Source organism: Egretta garzetta, unplaced genomic scaffold, assembly GCF_000687185.1.
Source record: "Egretta garzetta isolate BGI_Z169 unplaced genomic scaffold, ASM68718v1 scaffold404, whole genome shotgun sequence".
Lineage (NCBI taxonomy): Eukaryota > Metazoa > Chordata > Aves > Pelecaniformes > Ardeidae > Egretta > Egretta garzetta.
Genome location: NW_009259323.1, coordinates 1,498,982 through 1,519,660, shown reverse-complemented (window position 1 = coordinate 1,519,660; position 20,679 = coordinate 1,498,982). Strand labels below are relative to the sequence as shown.

General features: G+C 49.6%; 1 protein-coding gene across 1 annotated transcript in view; it reads right to left on the bottom strand.

The window, feature by feature from the left end:
- Positions 1–4,375: 4,375 nt before the first annotated feature.
- Positions 4,376–20,679, bottom strand: part of MED12 (mediator complex subunit 12) — a 38,215-nt gene continuing 21,911 nt past the window's right edge. The window contains exons 26-45 of the mRNA XM_035892136.1: positions 20,092–20,175; positions 19,675–19,838; positions 16,534–16,713; positions 16,276–16,347; positions 15,816–15,976; positions 15,563–15,724; positions 15,366–15,477; positions 15,040–15,129; positions 14,491–14,600; positions 13,870–14,005; positions 13,436–13,597; positions 12,543–12,920; positions 12,051–12,201; positions 11,642–11,847; positions 11,116–11,196; positions 10,654–10,871; positions 9,878–10,040; positions 7,048–7,218; positions 6,800–6,881; positions 4,376–4,787 (exon numbers count right to left, since the gene is read on the bottom strand). Coding sequence (XP_035748029.1) covers positions 4,744–4,787; positions 6,800–6,881; positions 7,048–7,218; positions 9,878–10,040; positions 10,654–10,871; positions 11,116–11,196; positions 11,642–11,847; positions 12,051–12,201; positions 12,543–12,920; positions 13,436–13,597; positions 13,870–14,005; positions 14,491–14,600; positions 15,040–15,129; positions 15,366–15,477; positions 15,563–15,724; positions 15,816–15,976; positions 16,276–16,347; positions 16,534–16,713; positions 19,675–19,838; positions 20,092–20,175 — 2,927 coding nt within the window. The 3' untranslated portion in view covers positions 4,376–4,743. The remainder of the gene's footprint in view (positions 4,788–6,799; positions 6,882–7,047; positions 7,219–9,877; positions 10,041–10,653; positions 10,872–11,115; positions 11,197–11,641; positions 11,848–12,050; positions 12,202–12,542; positions 12,921–13,435; positions 13,598–13,869; positions 14,006–14,490; positions 14,601–15,039; positions 15,130–15,365; positions 15,478–15,562; positions 15,725–15,815; positions 15,977–16,275; positions 16,348–16,533; positions 16,714–19,674; positions 19,839–20,091; positions 20,176–20,679) is intronic.

Sequence of the window (20,679 nt, the reverse complement as noted above, 5' to 3'; positions counted from 1 at the left end):
TACCGGCACTGACCGCACACGCACCCCCGGTATCCCCCGCGGCCCCCGGAGCCGTGCCCTGCGCGGGGCACCCGCACTGCCCAGCTACCGGCCCCCACCGTTCCGACCGGGACATCTGCACACCCTGGGGCACCCCGCACCGCCCCGGCGACTGTCCCCGTCTGTGGGGGCTTCCCCGCACCGCCCCGGATGTCCCATTCCACCTCGGGCTCCTTGCACTACCCCGGGCATCCCTGCAGTGCCCTGAGCACCCCTCATCACCCTGGGCATCCAGAATCCCGTCCCACCGCACCCTGTACCTGCACCAGCCACTCTGCATGGGTCCCCTCCACCCCGGCCGCCACAGCCCTGGGCTGGGCTGTCCCGGCACACCCCACAGCAGCTGGAGCATCCCACGCCCTCCGGCCCTGGCATCTTTCCCCGTGGCCGGGGGAGCAGCCCTTGCCTCTTCCATTGCTCCGCAGCACCCAGCTGGTCCCAGAGAGGATTCACCAGGTACCAGTATGGGATGTGCCATCCCAGCCTCAGCCCTGGGGCGAAGCACAGCCTGTCCACCCCTGCTATGCACCAAGCTGCTGGCTCAGCAGCCACAGCCCCATAGGCACCAGCAGCACCGTGCAGAAAGACCCAGCACCTCTGTCATTCCTCTTTCCTCCTGGCATGCCCTTTCCCACCTTGGGGATATCTTCCCCTCCCATGCGTGGCCTCCTGGCAGGAGCCATCTCTCCTCCAGCCTGCTTTTGCCCATGGCGGGGCTACCTCTCTCTTTCAGTCCTGCCTGATGGGATTACAGAAATCATTTGAAACAGGGCATGGATTTGGGTCCTGCTGGATGTGGCTGGTCTCTGTATATCTTTGCCATAGCCAGGGCAGCATCAACTGTGATGCCTAACCAAAGAGGAGGACATGCAGTTTCCAGCAGACACCTCCACACTTTCTGATCCAGGAGAGGGGAGCTGGGCTCTGCCTCCCTCCCGCTGCCAGAGCTGCAACCCAGATCCTACCCAGGCTCTGCAGAGCAGCCACCGCTTCCCTTTTAAGATGCTTGTGCAGCAGCATGCAAAGGGCAGGCTTTTATCTCATCTCTCCTGCACGCCACTGGCACACGCACTGAGTCGGTGAAAGTGCAGCCGCAGGGAGATCCCCACACCCCAGCACAGGTTGGAATTGACCTGCCCTAGCACCTTCCAGCTGCCATTGCAGAGCAGGTCAGAGCTTTCCTGCCCCACTCCATCTCCAAGGGACTGCTCGCTGGTAGTTGGAAGCTTGGCTGATTTTGTTGCTGGCCTGTGCACACAGGGTGAGCTGCACGCCCTTGAGCAGACAACATGGTCCAGTGCCCCGTGGGATGGATGCACAACCCTGCCCTGTACCACCAGGGTTCATCAGCCCTGAGCAGCATCTTGAAGGGGCCCTTGGACCACTGCCAGGCTGCCCCGCAGCAGGCAGGACTCCAGGCATGGCTCCCTGTGTCCCGCTGCCCAGCAAAACCAGCCCAGGACAGGGTCATGGTGCATGGCTGCAGCGGTGCCTCGTAGCCCACTCCCCACCATAGGCACCGCATGGGGAAGGTTGGGTGCTCGGGGAGCTGCTCCACTCTCAGCTTCAGCTGCTTGAGTGGGCAGCAATTGATTATCTTGCACAACACCAGCTCTGACAGTGCCTGACAAACTGTCTTTGCCTGGGGCACGGTCCATGGGGACCACCTGTGCCAGGCTGCTGGGGGGGTGGATGTGTGCACACAACCTTTTCCTGACCACCCATCATCTCACTGTGTCAAGCTGTGTGCTACTTTGGCTTCTCCCCATGTGCTGGCCACACACCGTGTGGCATCACCTGCACATGCCACCCATGGACCCTGCCCAGGCACCCCTTGGGGCTGGCCCCAGCCCCAGGAAGCCCAGCATCACACACCCCGCCCCCACCCCAGACCAGCGGCCACAGCAATGGGCAGCATGTGATAAAATCCCCCTGTTGCCTCTGTCTCTGTCACAAGCAGCGTTTAGCCGTAACTTGGAGCAGAAGGGCTGGAAGCTTTTGGACCTGCTTAAAACCACTGCAGCTCAGTCCTAATGTGCAGCGCAGCAGCCAGGCTGGGCAGAGCGCAGCTCCCCAAACGTTCCCTGTGCCATGACCAGGTCTTGCTCCAGTTCCCACATCCCCCTGCACCCGTGGAAAAACTCTGGGCAGTCAGAGGGTCTTGTGGGTCTTAACACTGGCAGCCCTGGGTCTGTCACCACCATGCAGCTCTGGAGTCCTGCTCATCCCACGCAGACCTGGCCTGCCAGGCAGCTGGCACAGCTGGAGGGAAGGAGGCTTTTGCAAGAGGAAGGAGCAGGGGCAGCCCCATTGCTGGGACATGCAATAAAGCAGGGGCCCCTGGCAGCGGGCACCTGGCCCCAGGGAGAGCCAAATCATCCCCTTTCCCGCAGGGAGGCAGGGTGGTCCCTGGGGCGCTTTCACCAGATCCCTGGAGGCTTGAAGGGCATAAAGCAGGAGGTCAGCACCCAGCTCCTTGCTCTCCTACTGCAGCACCCCAACTCTGCCACAGTCGCTGTGCAAGCAGCGCCCCACCGCACCCCTGCCCAGAGCTGCCCGTGGCCATGCTGCCTTCCACCGCCCTGCTCCAGCACTGGCTGCTGCAGAGCCACCCTCCTCCCACCTCCGGCACGGCAGTGATGCAGAAGGCAGCATCCAAGATGCTGCTTGGCGCAGGCTCAGCTGCTTCCCAGGGCTGGGAGAGGAGGGGGCCACCAGCAGCTCCCACATGCTGTGGCTCTGCTGGCCCCAGGGCATTCATTGCCCACAGCCTGTGGCTCTGCTGGCCCCAGGGCATTCACTGCCCACAGCCCAGGCAGGATGGAGGGGAGCACAGCCCCTCTCCTGCCCCAGCCATGGGTCCCTCGGAGCAGGGGCCAGCTAGGCGCAGCCATGGCCATGGCTTCCACCTCTGGGATGACCCAGCACAGGCTGTGGGCAAGCAGAGCCCCTGGCACTGGCCTCCCCTGGGGTCTGAGGTACCAGACAGGCTGCTCCTAACAGCCAGGTCGAGGCTGCTCCCCAGCCTTATCCTCGTGAAAGGGGACAAGCAGGGATGCACAAAGGAAGCAGCCCTGCGCACGCATCTGTCCTCATTAACAATGGAGCTTATCTCCAGGAGGCCTGGCCAGCAACACCTTCCAACCCACCTACAACAACATGGCAGGAGCCTGGTGCAGATGCAAGGGCAGTGCAGTTTGGGGAGGAGCAGGGCACAGGGTGGGTGTGGTGCCAGGCAGCCCACCCAGCTGCCCCCCCGAGCTGTCCTACCCGCTCTTGCGGGGGGAAAGGGCTCTACTCCAGTTCTTGGGGCAGCAGACAGAGGCCCCTCAGCCAGCACATGGGGCACGGCCCTGGGTTGACTGACATCCCTCACAGTAGTCTGAGCACAGCTGAAGGCTAAAGCCCCAACGTCCCTCCTTCCTCTCCACTTCCTAAGCCTGCCTTCACACTACAGCCTGCCCTGCAGAACTGTGTATTTGCCCTTAGATTAAGATCAAGTGCAGCTCTTCCATGAGTCCCTGTAAGCTTCACCATGTTCCACACAGATGGGACAGAAGGAAGATGGTAGTTGAGAAAAGCTAGCAGACGGCCCAACAAGTCAAGTGGTTCACAAGCAAATTGCTGAGGAAGAACCAAATAGAGAAGAAAGGTGTTGGTGATGACAGTTTCCAGGTCCAATGGACAGCAGGAAGGGAGAACACTAAGAAAAAGCAGCCTGCTACACACAGAGATAAGACTCCATGCTAGCAGGCTGCATTAGCCAGGTCAAAAGTTGAGAATGCAGCATGTTACCCAGCCAGGGAAAGCACTGTGGCTGTCAAGAAGGAGCTAGCAGAGGACCCTTGGTGCTTATCAGCAAAACCATGCTGTGATGAGAAGTAGTGTTGTGAGTACGCTCAGTCTGCAGCTCCTCCTAGACTGCAGAGGTACTAGCTTGAGCCTCTCAGTAATTGCTGTGGCTGGGAAGCTGGGCTTGTTAGGGCTCAGAATTACCCTACAATATAACTCCCTCTTTCCTTCAGACCACTGTCCTGGTAGAACATGCCACAGACTACTAGTAAAGCTCTTAATCAACATACAAATCCTACAAAGCTTGCACAAACCCTTGCGAGCATGTGAACATCAGCTTATGAAACAAAGAGGGAAGAAGGGCTTGCTTTCCCAAACTAAATTGTTTAGCTGGTCACAAAAGCTGAAAACGCAGATGTTCGTTCTACTGAGAAAAGATAAAAGACGATGTGTAGTGCTGCTGCTGGGCTGTACTGGGAGAAGCGCAGAGGAGGAAAGGCAGGCCCTGAATACACACTCCTTTTGCAAAGTAAGCTCTCTGTATTCATCCAAGAATGTCTGCAGTACAGGGTTCATCTGGTATAAATAAAATACAAAATTTTACAATGTCTTAATCATTATTTTAACAAAAATACTAAAAACTGAGTAAAAACTGAAACCAAAGTGGGAAGGGAGACTATCAGCCACAAGGGATCTCCATAAACATTTGTAGAAATTGGATAGTAAAAACACTTTCTCTGTACAATAAAATCATCCTCCTGGCATCTCCCTGTGAGATGGGCAGCAGCAGTACTGGGGGCACAGGCCCAAGGACAGAGATTGGGGGCAGCCCCAGTCTGTGGGTCAGGCTGAAGAGGCTGTATCCAGTCCACAGTGATGTCTCCCTTCTGGATCAGGCTGAAGTGCCACAGATCAGTAGCGTCCAAATGGGTTGTTGTTCTGCTGTGTCTGCGTATCTGTTGAGGTCAAAGACAAGAGTTAGACAGTCACAAGGTCAGGTTCAGAAATAAAGATCACTCTCCCCACATCACCAGCACACTATGAGGAGTGTGTCACAGGCTGCAAGAAGAAAAATATAACCTTTATGGCACTCCCTGCTCTACTCATTTGTCTGAGTCTTTAGGCAGCAGCACAGTCAGGACCCCGCAATTCTCTGAGGAAGAGATAGGTGTGCACTAGTCCCAATCCTGAAGCTTCTCCAGAGATCTCTCCATCCCTTGTAGCGGAATTGGTGCACCATAACAAAGCCCTGAAAGGTGGCAGCTAGCTGGGAGGATGAGTTTATGCATGACTTATTTCTGATTTTGAAAGAAAAACAGCCCTAAAGATTACATACCTGCAGCCATACAAGCTGCTCAGAGAGCTAGTGTCAAACACTCATCCTGAGGCACACCCAGAAAGCAGAATTAGTGAAGGTTTCAGAGACAACTATCCTGGCTCCCTGTCAGTGTCTCAGTAGAAAAGAAGGACATGCCCAAAGGACTTCCAGGTGGCACAAAACAGGCAGGAAACATGGTAAAGTTATATTCAAGAATCTCACGAACGTCCAAACTGCTGGGACTGGTGTTTTGTGACGTACAGTGCTCACAGAATACTTGGGTACTGTCTGATTAATAACATTCTGTAGTTTTTTTTCCTGAAACCCTATAAGCATGTTTGACCCCAAGTCAGACTAAGCAAAAAGAGACCAGTGTAACCTGGCTAGCCTGCTCCCCTCTTCAACTCTGCTGGACAGTAGCACATTCAGGGACATTGTGGAGCCTCCTAAGGTAGCCTATCCTGGGCCCAAAGTATTCTTGTCCCCCTCCTACAGGCTGTTCTTGGTTTATGTCCTGCTTTCCACTCCATCCCAGACACTACAAATAAGAAGTCCAGATGGTTCCTGGTGGAACTGATGCAAACCCAATGAGGGAGCATGGAAGCTGCATGCTGACACATGGCTGCATTGGACCCACGCATCTGTTCCATATAAAACAGCTCCGTTTGCTGTACAGACAGGATAAAAATTATGGCTATTCTGCTATATGCAGATTCTTATGCGAGGTCTTTCTATACTTGAATGTCCTGGCTGGGATCCTTGCACAGACTTATGGTTTGTGAATCAGGCTAGTGGGAAACTTAGTACATTAAAACTTCTGGTTTGGAGAGGTTTTTTTGGTCACAAGGACTAAGAATTTTCCTTCAGGGAACAAGTATAAGCACAATTTCCAAGCCACCACACTACACAGTATTACATCTAGCAGAGTCTCCCACTTAATGCACTGTAAAAAACCTGTGCGGTCGATTTCTGGGCATTTTCATAGCATGTCTGCCATTTTTATGGCAGAAAAGCCAGTGAGGTGACAGTAAAACAGCAGGCCATTCAGAAGGGAACAGCACAGACACTGGGTTCTGTTTCTAGATCCCCCAGTCTGTAGTTCAATGCAGATTATTAGGAATAGTTCCAGGCTGAACACCATCCATGCCATTACCCTGTCTGTGACAGCAGCCACAGAAGCTCACAGACCACTGCAAACAGAGCAAGCATGCAGCAACGCTTCCCAGAATACCCTCCCTGTCTCCAGGAAGCCTTGTCCTGATCACAACACGAACACAGTATCTCTGGGTCATCCAGGTGAGAGCCCCAGGATTACAGCCCCCCTGTGCCCCTCAGAGGTCATATGCAGCAGAGGGAATACTTCTGAATGCTTTAGAGCTGCAGTCTGGGTCCTTTTGGGAAAGCTGCGTGGCAGCCCCTACAAAGGCTCAGCTCCCTCGTCCTTCTGCAGGCAGAAGGAAGGTCTAGCAAGCACTGCCTGCCCTGCTGCTGTGCCCTCTTGGGCCAGGAGCTCTAAGTCCTGATGCCACCTCCCTGCCAGCATCATGTATGGCCTCAGTCTGGCTTGGCCTTGCTTCTCTACACCAGGGTATCTGCAATACAAAAGAGTGGGGAGGAGACTAGGACAGGATCAAGAACACTAATGCTTACTGGAAAGCTGCTGTTGAAGCTGTCGAACCAGAGCAGCTGTCTGCTGCTGCTGCTGTGTCTGCTGAAGGCCCTGGCGCTGGAACTGTGAAAAGAGAAATGTAGTTATAGCCACACCACCTGGCTGGTAGCCTCTGCATTCACACAAGCCCTGGGAAGCACAGGGGAGGGAGAAGGGGGGGGATGCAGGTGGAACACCATTGGATTTGTGCTGGACTATCACGTCCCTCTGCCTATGAGGGAACACTCACAATGGGCTGCTGGGGGGGAAGAGCCTGCATCCCCAGCCCTGGGGGCTGGCCCTGCGCCTGTGGCTGAGGCACTGTGGAGACCTGGGGTTGCTGCTGTGGCTGCGGCTGTGGGGGCTGTGGCTGCTGCTGCTGTTGTTGTTGCTGTTGCTGCTGCTGTTGCTGTTGCTGCTGCTGTGAAGACAAAAAAAGGGACCATCAGGGAACTGTCTGGGCAATGTACACAGCAACAGGGCACAGGAAGGGCCGAGGGAGGGAGGATGTTCCATGCAGTAACATACCCTCTTACACCACTTTCCTTACTTACAGGTACCTAAATTACTCAGGTTTCACCAGGACCCTGCCCTGGGGTGAAAATTGGCAAGAATTGCAGAGACAGTAACAAAGTTCTTCTGCAAGATGAGGTATAGACAGATCACAGGAAGAGAACTACAAGTCTACTGGTCAGCTGGGGAATGACTAGTAGCAAACAAGATGCAAGAATAGAAAACAACTAAGAGCTACCTCAAGAGGTTGGCTGGTTCATCTCTTGCCTCCTGGTTAAGATCAGCAATACTGACTTTGCTGAGTATTTGCCTGACCTGTTCTCAATTTTTTTCCAGAGGTAGCAACAGAGGTCCCGTAACCTCCCTACGCAATCCACTCCAGGTCATAATTACTCCTACTACCGTAGTTTTCCCTAATCTTTACCCTGAATCTCAGATGTTATGATTTAAGGCCATTTCTTGTCCTACAGCCAAGGGACAGGAACAGATAAGGGGGTTTTGGCTTTTTTGAATACAAAAGATATGGAGAGTTATCTTTCCTCTAGTGTCTGCCTCTCTAACTCAATGCCCAGCTATTTCAGTCTTTCCTTCTCAGTCACATTCCTCAACTCTTTGATCTATCTTGCTGCCCTTCTCTGCCACTCATGCCAGCTGGTGTTGTACTTCAGTAAAAGGATGCAGATAAAACTGGATGCAGTGCTCCAGCCTAGGTGTTGCCAGAACTAGTTATGGTGAGAAGAATATTCAGCACGTTGAACTTGGAGTCAGAATATATCCACAGATCTCAAGGTTTTTCAATTTCTCCTAATTTTCAGACATTTCTCCCATCTGCCAATGTAGTTTTGAACTTCAGATCAACAGAAGAATGTCTAGCAGAAATAGAAAACTACTAATACTATCATAAAAAAACAACATGATGATGCTAGGTACAGTTCCAATCACTGGCTCAAGTAAGGTTCAAACCTTGAACAGACTCTGAAAACAGACAGGAATACAATCACGAGAAGGGACAGTATCTTATGAGACAAGGTTAGAAAAACCCGGCCTATGAAAGCCACAAGTGTTCCTTAGGAATACACTGGGTAAACGTCAGTGAGAAAGAAGAGCCAGTAAACAACGGGACACAGTGGACAATAATAATTGAATACAAGAAGCAGTCACAAACACATCGAGGCTTGGATCAAGGATTCAACCCAAAGGGAGTGAGTTTCTAGAACAGCCTAACTTCCATCTTAAACCAGTTTGGCCACTTAGGTTCTCGAAATGGATGCTATGACCTGAGTACACAAGAAAGCATGACTGACTAAATGAGGCATGATACCCCTCCCGATTTCATGCTCTACCTTCTTGTAACAGCTGACTCCCAACACTTTTTTTTTTTAGCAGACTTACAAATAATGGCTTTCTTTTTTTGCTGTTTCAAACCCCCCACCCCTTTTTTTTTTTTTTTTTTTTAAGCAACCAAGCAATGTCAGCTAAAAGCTGAAGGTATACGTGAAGTTACTGAGCTAGGAGAAGTGCTAGCAATTTCTCTAAGGCGTGTTCTTTTTCTAAATATGAGTGATGAAGAATGCTAAAAGAAACAAAGTGAATAGTCAGGGGGTGCTACTCATCAAAAGGACTAAAAGCTGCTGACCGTGCTACAGGCCATCTCTTGTCCAGCGCAAGGCAGCAATTCTCAAATACTGCTGACTGCAGCTCTCTGCAGGAACCACTGTTTTGCTCAGGCCCCTCTCAGAACACAAAGCCTCAGCACTCTGTGCCATGTAAAGTCTCCCCATATTCTACAGGTTTCCTAGGCCTTGTCATAAGGTATGCAATTCACCAATTAACCCAAACTATTTCTGTTTCTCTATCAATTCAATACATTTCTGTAACTCCAAGAAATGTATTCATATCTGTATATAAGTACTCCATATTCATAAAACCATAATGCAAATCCATGGTATACTCATGTCTGTTGACACATGCCTGTGAAATTCTTTGAACCTAGAGAGTTGGCCCTAACAGCTTACTTTGGATCAGTTTTTCACCATTCACTGCTAGCTGTAGAATACATTGACTGATTCACAGCAGATTTCCTGACATTGGAAACTGCAACCAACACTTATTTTGATCTTGTGAAAATGCAGATATGCCCCTAAAAATGATCTTGTAAGGAACAATTCTACCTGCTGTTGTGTGGGCAGGGGGATTTTCACTTTGTTTCTAGCTCCTGCAACACTTCTAAGACAGCTAACTTTGTGCACAATCTTATGACTCAGCTGGAGCAGGAAGAGGTGGGATGTACGCCACAGAGGACTAAACAGACCTTTACTGCTCCTAACTTCCCTTTAGCTCATGGTGGGTGACTGGCAAAAGGCAGCACAGCAGATGTCTCCATCAGGAATGGCCAGCTCTAAGGAAGGAAGAACCACCTAGCAAATTTATTACAGATGGCCCCCGACAGAGTTGACATCCTTCCTGACACAGAGGGGCAGAGCAGAGCGTTGCTGACACAGAGTTAAGCAGAGCTGGGCAAGCCTCCTCCAGCTCCAGCAGCCTTCCTCCTGTCAGCAACCACTCACCCTCAGCATCTGCTGCTGCTGTTGCTGCTGCTGCCTCAGGTACTGCTGCTGCTGCTGGTCAGGCAGTATCTGGCTGGGTCGAATTCCTGAGGGGACTCCTTGTGGACCCAAATGGTTCATCCCACTCATCATGGGGGCCTGCTGTATCGACTGGTGAGGAAACCTGCAAGAGAAAAGGACAAGCTCATGGAATAAAAGACTCATGGGCAACCAACTTCTTTAATCCAAACCCAACTTCTACCATCACCAAGACAGACAGCCCAAACAGCCCCTTGCAAGCCATGCTGCCTCTCTGCAGAAAGATGAGGGACACCAGGGCCTCTCAAGGGTTTCATCCAACCCGTTTTTCTAGAAGCCCTAAGTAACAATCCTTGGCCTGCTGTTCTGCATGTTTTCCCTGCTGGATTTATACCTCTTAAGAAGCAGTGAAAATCCCAGATCCAGCCCTTTGATGGTGATCTGCTGGCTAGATTTAAAACCGAAACTATGACTTTCCCAGGTCATTTTTCTCATACTTCCCAATTCCATCTTTCTCTGGCTGGTAACACTGTCCCCTGCCTGCAGCTAGGATCTCTGAATTTCATCCCATCTCTCTGTTTCTTCCCAGGACTGGAAGCTGGATAAAGATGTTCCCCTGAGGGTGCAAAGGACTTAGATGCTGTATAACACAGCATGGAGAACAGGCTTTTCACAGATTGCTGTTAGGGTTGTGTGAGCAGAGTGGGGAAGCCCTTGATGAAATACAGCTTATTAACATCCAGTACGGTGGGAGGTACCTCTGTGTGTTGCCCAAGGTGTGCCCATAGCCAGGGGCCTGCTGATGTACATAGCCGCTTGGTCTCTGCTGCATCTGTCTAACAGGATCCACCAGGGCAGGATTAGAGCTGGGGTGGGAATTCTGATAGGGCTGGCCAGAATAGGTAGGAGGTACCATCGTGCCTGACTGGGAGGGGTGCTGCTGAAGGCCTATGTGGGACACGTAAGGTGTGTAACCCTGAAATGAAACAAAAAGCCTTTATCAGTCATGGGGTAAGGTACAAAAGAGAATTTGGAACACATGACATCAGCCTCCTGTAAATACTGTCACAAGGCTGCTCATCTCTGGGATTCAGATTCATGCTGCCCAGTAAATGAGGAGTAAGAAGAACCAAGAAATTTCAGGATTTTGCAGCAGAAATGAAGATGTTTCCTTGTGCTGCAGCCAGATTCCAGTCTTTCCTGCTGTCACTGCCACTTACCTGGGAGGGCTGCAGCGCTCCATAGGATGGGGTTGGAGGCATCTGGCGCACGGGCTGCTGTCCCATTATGCCTTGGCCCTGCTGGAAGGCAACAGAGAAACACTTTTTTCAACATCTCCAAAGGGCAGGACACTGCTGCTCTCTTCTCAGCAGCTCCCACCAAACCAGGTAAGTAGCTTCACTGCTAACCCTACAAGGCTGCTGCACAGCGTGCAGATGCTAATGACTTCGGCCTGACCCTGACTTGGGACAAATATGCCACTAACATCCCTACCAGCCCACAGCCAGGATGTGCCCCTCTCAATGCCCAACAGCCACAGATGCCCCAGTGCACCTCACTGAGGAGGGCCCACAAAGCAGTTGGCAAACACAGTGCTGCACCAGAGGAATAAACACAAGAGACTGTATCTTTCCAGGGCAGAAACAGATACAGGGTTGGAGAGTTCTGGCTAGAAGGGATAGCCCCAGCAAGCAGCCTGGGCTGTACTGTGCGGTCCAGCAAGAAAAGAGCACAGCTCTGACTTACCAACTTTGCTTGAAGCTGCTGCCTCAGGATCTGTCCCTGGGACACTGGAGGCTGCTGTCTGTACACTGCTGGCTTGTAGGAAGGGTCAATGCCCATCATGCTCCCCATCCCTGGAGGCAGCACACCACTATAGGGAGGACGACTCTGAACAAGTTTCCCCAGTGGCATGCGTACAGGTCTGTAGGATGTATCCAGGCGAGGGCCACCTGCGAAAGGAGGAGTAACAGGCCAACTAGTCACATGCTCTTGCTGAGCCTTGTAGCTCCAGAAAGACTGTTCATCACTGTAACTAGACACGTGACAGGCAAAAGGGGAAAGTGTAGGGACCTGCGCAGACCGTGTCACAGAAGGGGTGCTTACAAGAGGTTCCCAAGGAGGTGCAATATGCTCACCTCTCCTGTGCACCTACCTGCTGGAAGAGGCTGATTCTGGGCATAGAGACCCACTGGAGATTGCCCATATGCCAGCCTTGACATAGTGCTTCCTGACTGATGATGCAAGAGATCTGTAGGCATACCAACTCCATATGAAACCCCCCGGCTAGGGCCCAACACAAAATCCTGCAAAGACAAAGCACTGTGATCAATGATCAAAAAAATCAATGTGCACTGTGAATTCATGAATGGATGAAGCGTATGAAAGGATTGCAAAGTCCACAGGATGAAGCCTGAGATGCTATCTGAGCTGGGCAGTCTCCTTCCCTTCCATCAGGGATTAAAAAAAATGCTTGCCCCAGGCTAGAGAAAGCAGGATAGAGCTCCAGCACTCCCAGCTGAGAAGAAACACATCCCCATCTTCACCATTACATCACTATCAGGCTCCTCAGGAAGACTCAAGGGAGTGCTCTGTGACTAGGAGGGGTGGACATAGAAGATTCCATAGCTGTTGGACAGTCAGTTACCTCAGTTTTGCTGGCAGATTGATTGCGTTTCTTGGTTTTGCTCTGTTTCTTCTTGCGTTCTTCAGTAGAGGTGGCAGGATTGGAGCTTGTTTTATCAGCCTTGGTTGGTTCTGTAGCTTTCTTCTCTGGCTCTAAAGCCACAGGTGTAGGAGGCTCTTCCTCTTCAGGGGGCAGCGGCAACGGCTCCAAGTAGTAACTGCGGGGCTTGGGTTTCAAGTGTGTGTGGTACAGAAGAAGCCTCTGCTGCTCCTCAAATCTAGACACCTTGCGATCCACCCGGACTGTCCCAAACCATCCCCAGGAGAGGGGGGCTGAGTGCTTTAAGCCCTCAAATAGATCCCAAGGGGAAATCTTCTGCTTTGTAGAGACTTGCAAACCCTTTAAAGCAAAAGAAATAAGAACCTCCAAGTCCTACAAGGGTACAGGAAACTATGCTTTCTTCTACTCAACATGTCCCAGTAAACTAACCCTTAACTAGTGGACCCTGCTCTTCCACGTGGCAAAGCAGTCATTTCTAAAGGCCTTCATCAACAACTGCCCGTCTCCTTCATCCCATCTCTGCCAGTCTTCTGCACACTGGCACTGCCCAGTAACTCATGTGACAGGGATCATGGGTTTCTCTTTATGCTTTGTATAGCCCTAAGTACAAAACCAAAGTTTAAAAGACTTCTGAGAGCATACCAGCAGGTATCACTGAGCATTAATACCCAGCTTTGCCCTTTTTGGACATGGTTATGTGCCAGCTTGTCTGAATGCAGCCAGCCGCTTCAAGATCAGCATGCAACAAGGCACTACATACAGACGCCTCCCAAGCTGTGTAGACTCAAGGCATCAGAAGACAAGGTGACACCTGCACTCAGGAGCTGTGATGCAGACAAAAAAGCTTCACTTACCTCCTTCTTGAAGATTGAGTCAAATCCAGCTATTTTATTGCCTTTGGTGTCAATGAGGGATCCCTGAGGTTCACAGGTGATGACATCTCGGGTTTGCTTGGGAAGCGGCAGTAGCTGTCGCACCTTCTCCAGGCTGTCAGACTGCCGGTCCCCCAGCTCTTTCTGCACAAGTGGAATAGAGAAGACTTGAAGAATTGCTCAGGAAAAAGCATCCAAAGCCCACCTGTGTCTCTTCTGGTGGCAACCTCCATCCCTGCATTACCTCTCACCTTTGCAACCCCCTCAGCCTTACAGAGCCATTGGGGTCACCCTTACTGCTTCATCTAAACAGCAGCAACAGGACAAGTACCATTCGTGAGACACAGGCAAATCTGCATAGTTGGACAACCACGACAGCACACACTGCTCCCCATACAGGGCCTGGTGTCCCTCACCCTGAGTTTCTTGACAAGATTCATGTATGCCCGCTTGTTCTCCTCCATACTGCCCTGAGAAATGCTGGACATATCAGCAGCCAGGGTGCCGTTGATGAGAACACTCAGCATGTCCAACACAGTGGTGAAGAGCTCACTGTTGGTCAGAGCAGAAAGGTCAAAGTCACCTGAGAAGCAGATATAAAGCCTCTGCCATCACAGTAACACCAGACATTAGATTGCCGAGAGTACTGCCTACAGTCAGAAGTGCCAAGTGATCTTCAGACTAACCTCCCTGACTAATCCTCCTTTTGCTTATAGGTGTTCACATTTGAGTCAATCACAGATTAAGACTGGCCTCCTGTCTATCCATTCAGCTTCTCTAAAAAGCAGGTCCAGACTCAGCTCTCCCCTGCTTATCTCTCTGCATCTGAAAAGCGAAGTTTGCTCTGGATATGTCAGAGTGCATTTGGATACTAGGACCTAGGTTGTAGCCTGGTATTATTCCCAAGTCTGTTTCAGCTATCACAGTACTTCTGACTGATCATCTAGAGAGACAGCTAGCTCACATGAGAAAAGGGACCACACTAATGACTGCCTTCCTTGGGGAGTGTACAGATCAGAAGTCAGCAAGAAAGTTACTTGTTTGACTGCATGTCCACGGTGCCACTGCTGATGATGTCCAGGAGAAGCACAGCCCATTCAGTTGTCTGCTGTGTACTGCGTTGAACTGTGTCAAACATTCCCCCCACCTGGCACAGAAAAGTAGTTTAGTCACAACGACACCATGAAGAAACACCAAGATTCAAAAGTGAGAAAGGACCCTAAATTAGAGCAACTCCTGTGCTGCAGCACCTCCTACTGAGAGCTGAGGGAGACTGCAGTCAGCAGGACAAACCTCAGATGCAAGTAGTAGTGCTGTGGACTGCAAAAACATTTAAATGGGAAGGCACATCTCCAAAACAGAGACCAAGGCTGTGGATTTCATCCTGGCAAAATAGAGCAAGGGAGTTTTTCCATGCACCCTATCCCACTCAGGGCTCGAGACCTAGAATCAGCACAAGTGCCTCTCCTACTTCCTTGCCTCAGGACATATATAGCCCCTCCAGTGTGTGGGTGCTCCAAAAAAAGGAAAAGAGGCAGACAACTCTTCACCCCATATGGCTAAGCTCTTTTTCTGCAATTGCTCACCAAATTCAGCCGTAGTTTCAGGGCCTCATGCATCAGCTGCTTGGCTTTGCAGTCATCTTGGTACTGATCTTCCCGCCAATTCGTAACAATCTAAGAAACGTAGAAGACAGGACAGACTTCACAAGCTGTATAGAGAGCAGCTTGTACTGCCCACTGTCCAGTGACTCAGAGATGGTCAGTTCAAGCACCCTATACCAACCAGGGTAAGATCTTTTCCTTATTGAGCATATAATCAGACAGACAATATCCCCAAGGACGTGCCCCATAGTCTGCCTGCTGGAGGGGCGAGCCCTTGAGGAAAGTGAGGGGAGAAGCAAGACACCTACCTGCTGGACCTGACTGTACAGAGAAGTGAGGAGGCCCTCCCGCTGCTCATCCTGTCCTTTCAAGCATGTTAGCACCAGTGACAGAAATGGCTGCTGGCTCAGGAGGGACATGCTGCAGAGAGAACAGAGATGGAGCAATACTGCCAGGCTGGGGGATCAGCACAGCAAACACTGCCTGCCCTTTCCCCAGGACTCACCTCTTCTGCTTCTGGCGGTCCCGCTCTTTGCGGGACGATGACCCCAGATGTTGTCCTTTCTCCAGTTCTTCTCCAGCAGCTTTCAGCACATGGCCCTGAACTGATGTTGGAAGCTTGGCAATGAGAGGGGCCACCAGCCACACTCCTGATCTCTCCAGGGAGCTGTGACAACACAGGAGAAAAAAGCAGTTTGCAATCCAGCTTATGATTCAGACTTTTCTACAAGGCAGCTGCATGCTGGTACTACACCTACCTGAGGATGGGTTTGGATTTGTTGCTGGCAGGTGTAGCACTTGCTGAGCTACTGATATTGTTGACTCCATTGCCAGCAGAGCTAGCAGAGCTGGTCTCTGCAGACTGCTGGAATACCTCAATGGTGGCCTTGGCTATATTTTCTAACAAGGAGTTCATCTCCTGAAGATAGGGAAGAAAAGACAGCCAAGTCCTTCTCTGAAAGCATCCGCTGACGTGGCTTGCACATTTCAACACAACTCAGTACAAACCCAGCTTGCCAACTTCTCCGTGGCTACTGCTCTTTGGATCTCAGACTCCCTGCATCCTTCTCATGCTTGGCTTTCACAGGCCTGACTCCCTCTTCGTTTACTTTCTCCCTATTCCCACTTCTGCCAGGCCACTTCCCCACCACCTCACAAGCAGCCACTTCAACACTGGCAACACACATCACTGTATGGTCCCTCTGAGCAGAAACTCACATTGTTTGCCGTCTGCTTGATCATAAGCTGCAGCTCCAGCGAGGACTGCCTCATGGTCCACTGGTCCAGATTCTGCAATACACACACATGCATACTTCAGGAGCCCTTATTTCAGTTCAAACTACATCAACCCACACCCTCAGCTCCCATAAAAATGAGTGTTCAGACCCCTCAGAGGGCTGCATTTTGGACAGCCTCACTCTAATGCTGCATTAGGCAATTACTAGGACACTCTTCGATTCTGCCATAAACCTGCACCTGTAAGATGCGTTTAATCCTCTGCCGTTGAGGATTTTCTCCTTCCTCATTGTCCAGCAGCCGGTGTGGATAACAAATCAGCTGCATCAGCCTCTGGGCCTGCGTGCTGCTCAGGACAGGATCCTGCAAGTCATTGCTGTCTTCACAGAGGGACTTCAGACACCGCTCACCTACCCACTCCTGCAAAACAAAGGCAGAGTCAGCACAGTCAAACTGATGTCTGATTCCAAACCAGCACCCCTGCTTTCAATCTCAGAGAGATGCAGGGAACATGTCAAATTCATAAAAACCTTATTAGTACACAATTATGCCCAATAATCATTTCTCTTCATGAACTATACCATCCTGATTCAGCAGGCGTCAGGCACAGCACAGCAATCACAACAGAGGAAACATCAACTTTGACAAGTCAGCAGTGGTGAAACACAGTAGCTGCTGTTTCTTTTGATAAAATAGTGGTATAACTTAACAGTACACAGTCACTGCCATGCCCAGGCTCTATCAGCACTGCTGCTTGGTCTCAGAAGATCGGAAGGGATCACTTAAAATTATTTGGTCTATTTCCTGCACAACAAAGCCTTGGAGCTGTCCTAAATTAAATAATTCAGAGCTGCAGCTAAGGCTAAACTAGAACATGTCTTAGGGAAAAGCACACCCCTTAATTCTCAAATTGTGATAGAAAACACACTGCCATCCTTAGTAAAAAACAATAACTTTACTTCTCAAAGCCTGGAAGGGGAAGCAACTGACTGGATGCAAGCCATTTATAAAGTCACAAATCATGAGGAGAAAGTAGACAGAAAACTATTATTGTCAGACTCTCAATTTCAGTTTGTGGTCCCTAAATGTACAATAAGAAAGGCACCAGTTTCCAAACCAAACATGAGGTAGGTACTTCTTCACACAATTTACAGTTAACCTGCAGCATTTGTTACTGCAGGATTTTTTCATATTGAAAATCAGTTAGGCAAATTCATGAAATTAAAATCTACAGAGAACTGCTACATAAGCACTTCTGCAGCTGCAAAGCAAGCCTTATCAGAGAATTCTTCCACTGAGAAGTGACAACCAGAGGAGAAGAGATGAGATCTAGCTCTTGAAGCACAGGTGCTGGTGCTAAGCCTAGAAAGCTGGGAACAGTCCCTCTCAGCAGCAGACCGCACTCTAAGCACTAAGTAGAGCACAAAGATCGTAAAGGCTAAAACTCTGGTTTGAAATCCTTGTGAAGCCACAGCCTAGATCTTAAAGTTCATCCCAGATGAAGTTTCCACTTTGCCAATACATGTGATTGGTGATTTCTCCAGTGCCTATTGCATTTCTTTAGTGTTGCTACATCATAATCTCTTGAAACTTCTCTTCCTTGTGTACATAACATGCATATCCTTGGGAAGACCCTTTTTGTCACTTGCTCAGCTTCCTACAAGAATTCAGACTTCATCTCTGATTCACTTTATTGGTATAATCTCAGAAATAAGTATGAAGTCAACAACCATCTTCAACCTTGAGGGACTTCTAGCCTCTCTCTCTCTGCAGCATTTCTTTACAAAACAGCCACCTCTGCAGGCTTCATATTACTGAAACAGAGGCCCTCATCTGCCTCTTCACAGAGGAGTACTATGAACATGTTTTCCAAGCACTATGGACAATTCCACCATCCCAGTCACCAGACTCAGGTTAGTACTTTTGACTCAAGCTTCCCTCTTGGTTCCCACTGTGGTTTATCATAGCTCTATGAAACAAACCTTTTCAAAAGGCCAGTCACAATTACACTTATTAATTTAAATAGGCTAAAGGGCAGACCAGCAACTAAATCATAATCATTTGCACCTAAGAAACCTTTAACTTAATTCTATAATCTGGTCCTTTTCCCTATCCCCTTATGAAGAAGTCTATTATAAAACATGACCTGAATATAAGATGCAATATTTTATGAGTTTGAGAAATCACAACCTACAGTTTAAGGCATTCTACAGACATTTCAGAGTTCTGCAGCATCCACCGCTCACACTAGGGGCGCTAATATTAAAAACATCATTTTACCAGCCCTTTACAGCTGCAGGAACTCTGCAGGAGCTCTGGCACAATTCGGTGGTACTCACTGGCATCTATTGCAATGCTAACTCCTACATAACCAGTGCTGCCAACAATTCGTATGAGCAGTGATACCTGACACTGCAATTCCCTCCTGTACACACACACACACACACACACTTTCTACCCACTGTGAGTCCTTCCTACATAGACTGGGACCAGCAAGGGAATATCTACTTCTGTCAATGCTACAGTCCGGTTTCAGTAACACCAAGTATATTGAATTTATGCTCATAAATAGGTGCCTCCAATTCTTCTTTGGCAGGCTGGTAACATTGCTATATAGCAAGCCAATTAATAAACAGCAGCATCACAAAGCATGAGAACAACACAGTGCTAGCACGTTCTGTTTACACGTTAGTAATACAGAATACAGCTTTCAAACTGTAACTCTGCACATTTCCTGTTGACAGAATAAATTTGCAACCCAGGCCAAGGACACCCTTCAACACCCGTTTTCATACAGTAGTGGTAACAGGCACTCCACTCTGCAACTAAGTACTTATTAGCCAGGTTTCAGTTCCTCAAATGTCAGTTTTCCATAAAGGAACAGAAATACTGGTGCCGTCAGATTAGACCAAGCAAAAAAATTTTTTGTTGTTGTTCCTTTAATTAACTAAACAGGGCACTGCAAAGCCCAGGGATACATTAACAGCCTAGCTGAAAGCAACATTTAAGCTGCATTCTGAAAGGCAGTGTGTATCACTTCAACAAGCTGTCTTTCTCATGCTTATCTTCTTTGCCTCCAGCACACATCTCAGCAAACCACTCCCAGCACTCCCCCCTCCTTAGACATCAGCCTTGTGCTGTTGCCAAAGCAAAGGGGATGTGCAGTCCCTGAACACTGCAACACCTAATTCTTAACAACTGTTTGCCTCCCTTTTTGCTAATGGTGAGCAATCCTTAGCGCCACCAAGTGGCAGAACCATCGCAGGTTCTTTACTGATCTTTCCAAGAAATAACCAGCCAAATCCAGCCTGCAGAAAGTCATGTGGGATGTATCTGTTTGCAGAAGGTACAAGGACAAACATAGAGATAGGACAGACTCACCTGTTGACATATACTCCGTAGTACATATTTGGCATAAATATCCAAGCTAGCTGTTTCCACAGTTACTACCCGACCACCAGCCTTCCTGCTGCCTAGCTCATCATCCATGAGATCATCAACACCTCCAGGGTGGGAAAAGCCAGAGCCTTTCAGTTCTGCATCTCCTACAAGGAAAGCACGAGTGTCATTTAATTATCAATACTAAACCCAAAGCCTCACCCACAAATCATCTTGACTTTTTGTAAACTCTCTCTGCAATCAGTGATCTCTCTGCCACTGAGATATGAAGCATGCTTACAGCTCAAAGGGCTTCAGACAAGCCACATATCCACCAAAGCAGACCTCCTACCTTCTGTACAGCCAACACATTTCTCCCACCCAACATTCTTAGAGGTTCAGGCTAACACAGGTACACACCCAGAACAAAGACAGCCTTCAGCACCGCAAAGACTGCTCCATCCACAATACGATTCTGGGAAGCTGCCAGTAAGTGATTTGGATTCCCACCGTGGGTTTGTCTGCAAAGAGGAAAATGGGGAAGGGTAATACCCAGCAAGAGAGAAAAGCACAGGTTCCAGAGCTGCCCAAATTATGTGCCAGCCAGTACTATAGAATCCAGCTCAGAGAATCCTGAGGCTAGTCCTTTTCCCAACCATAACATGGGGTCAATTTAATTAAGTTTTGCAACACATAATGCCAATCATGCTGTGACAACTGAACCATGAAATCCAAATGGGGAGTAGTGCCTGTGTCATGAACTCCAAGCTCCAACAGTACCCTAACCTAGAATACAGGCTGGGTTTAGAGATCTGAGCTATCAGTATACTGATGAGGAGCCAAGAACAGAGCTTCCTGGACTGTTTCCATCAAAGACAAAAAGGGAGTGCTATGAAATAACAGCTTCTGGCACCAAGTTAAGAGGCTATACAAAGCTCTAGACATAAAAAAAGAAGCGATCATTACTCTAACAGCTTAGTAATGGCAAGGCCACCTCTACTGGCTGGC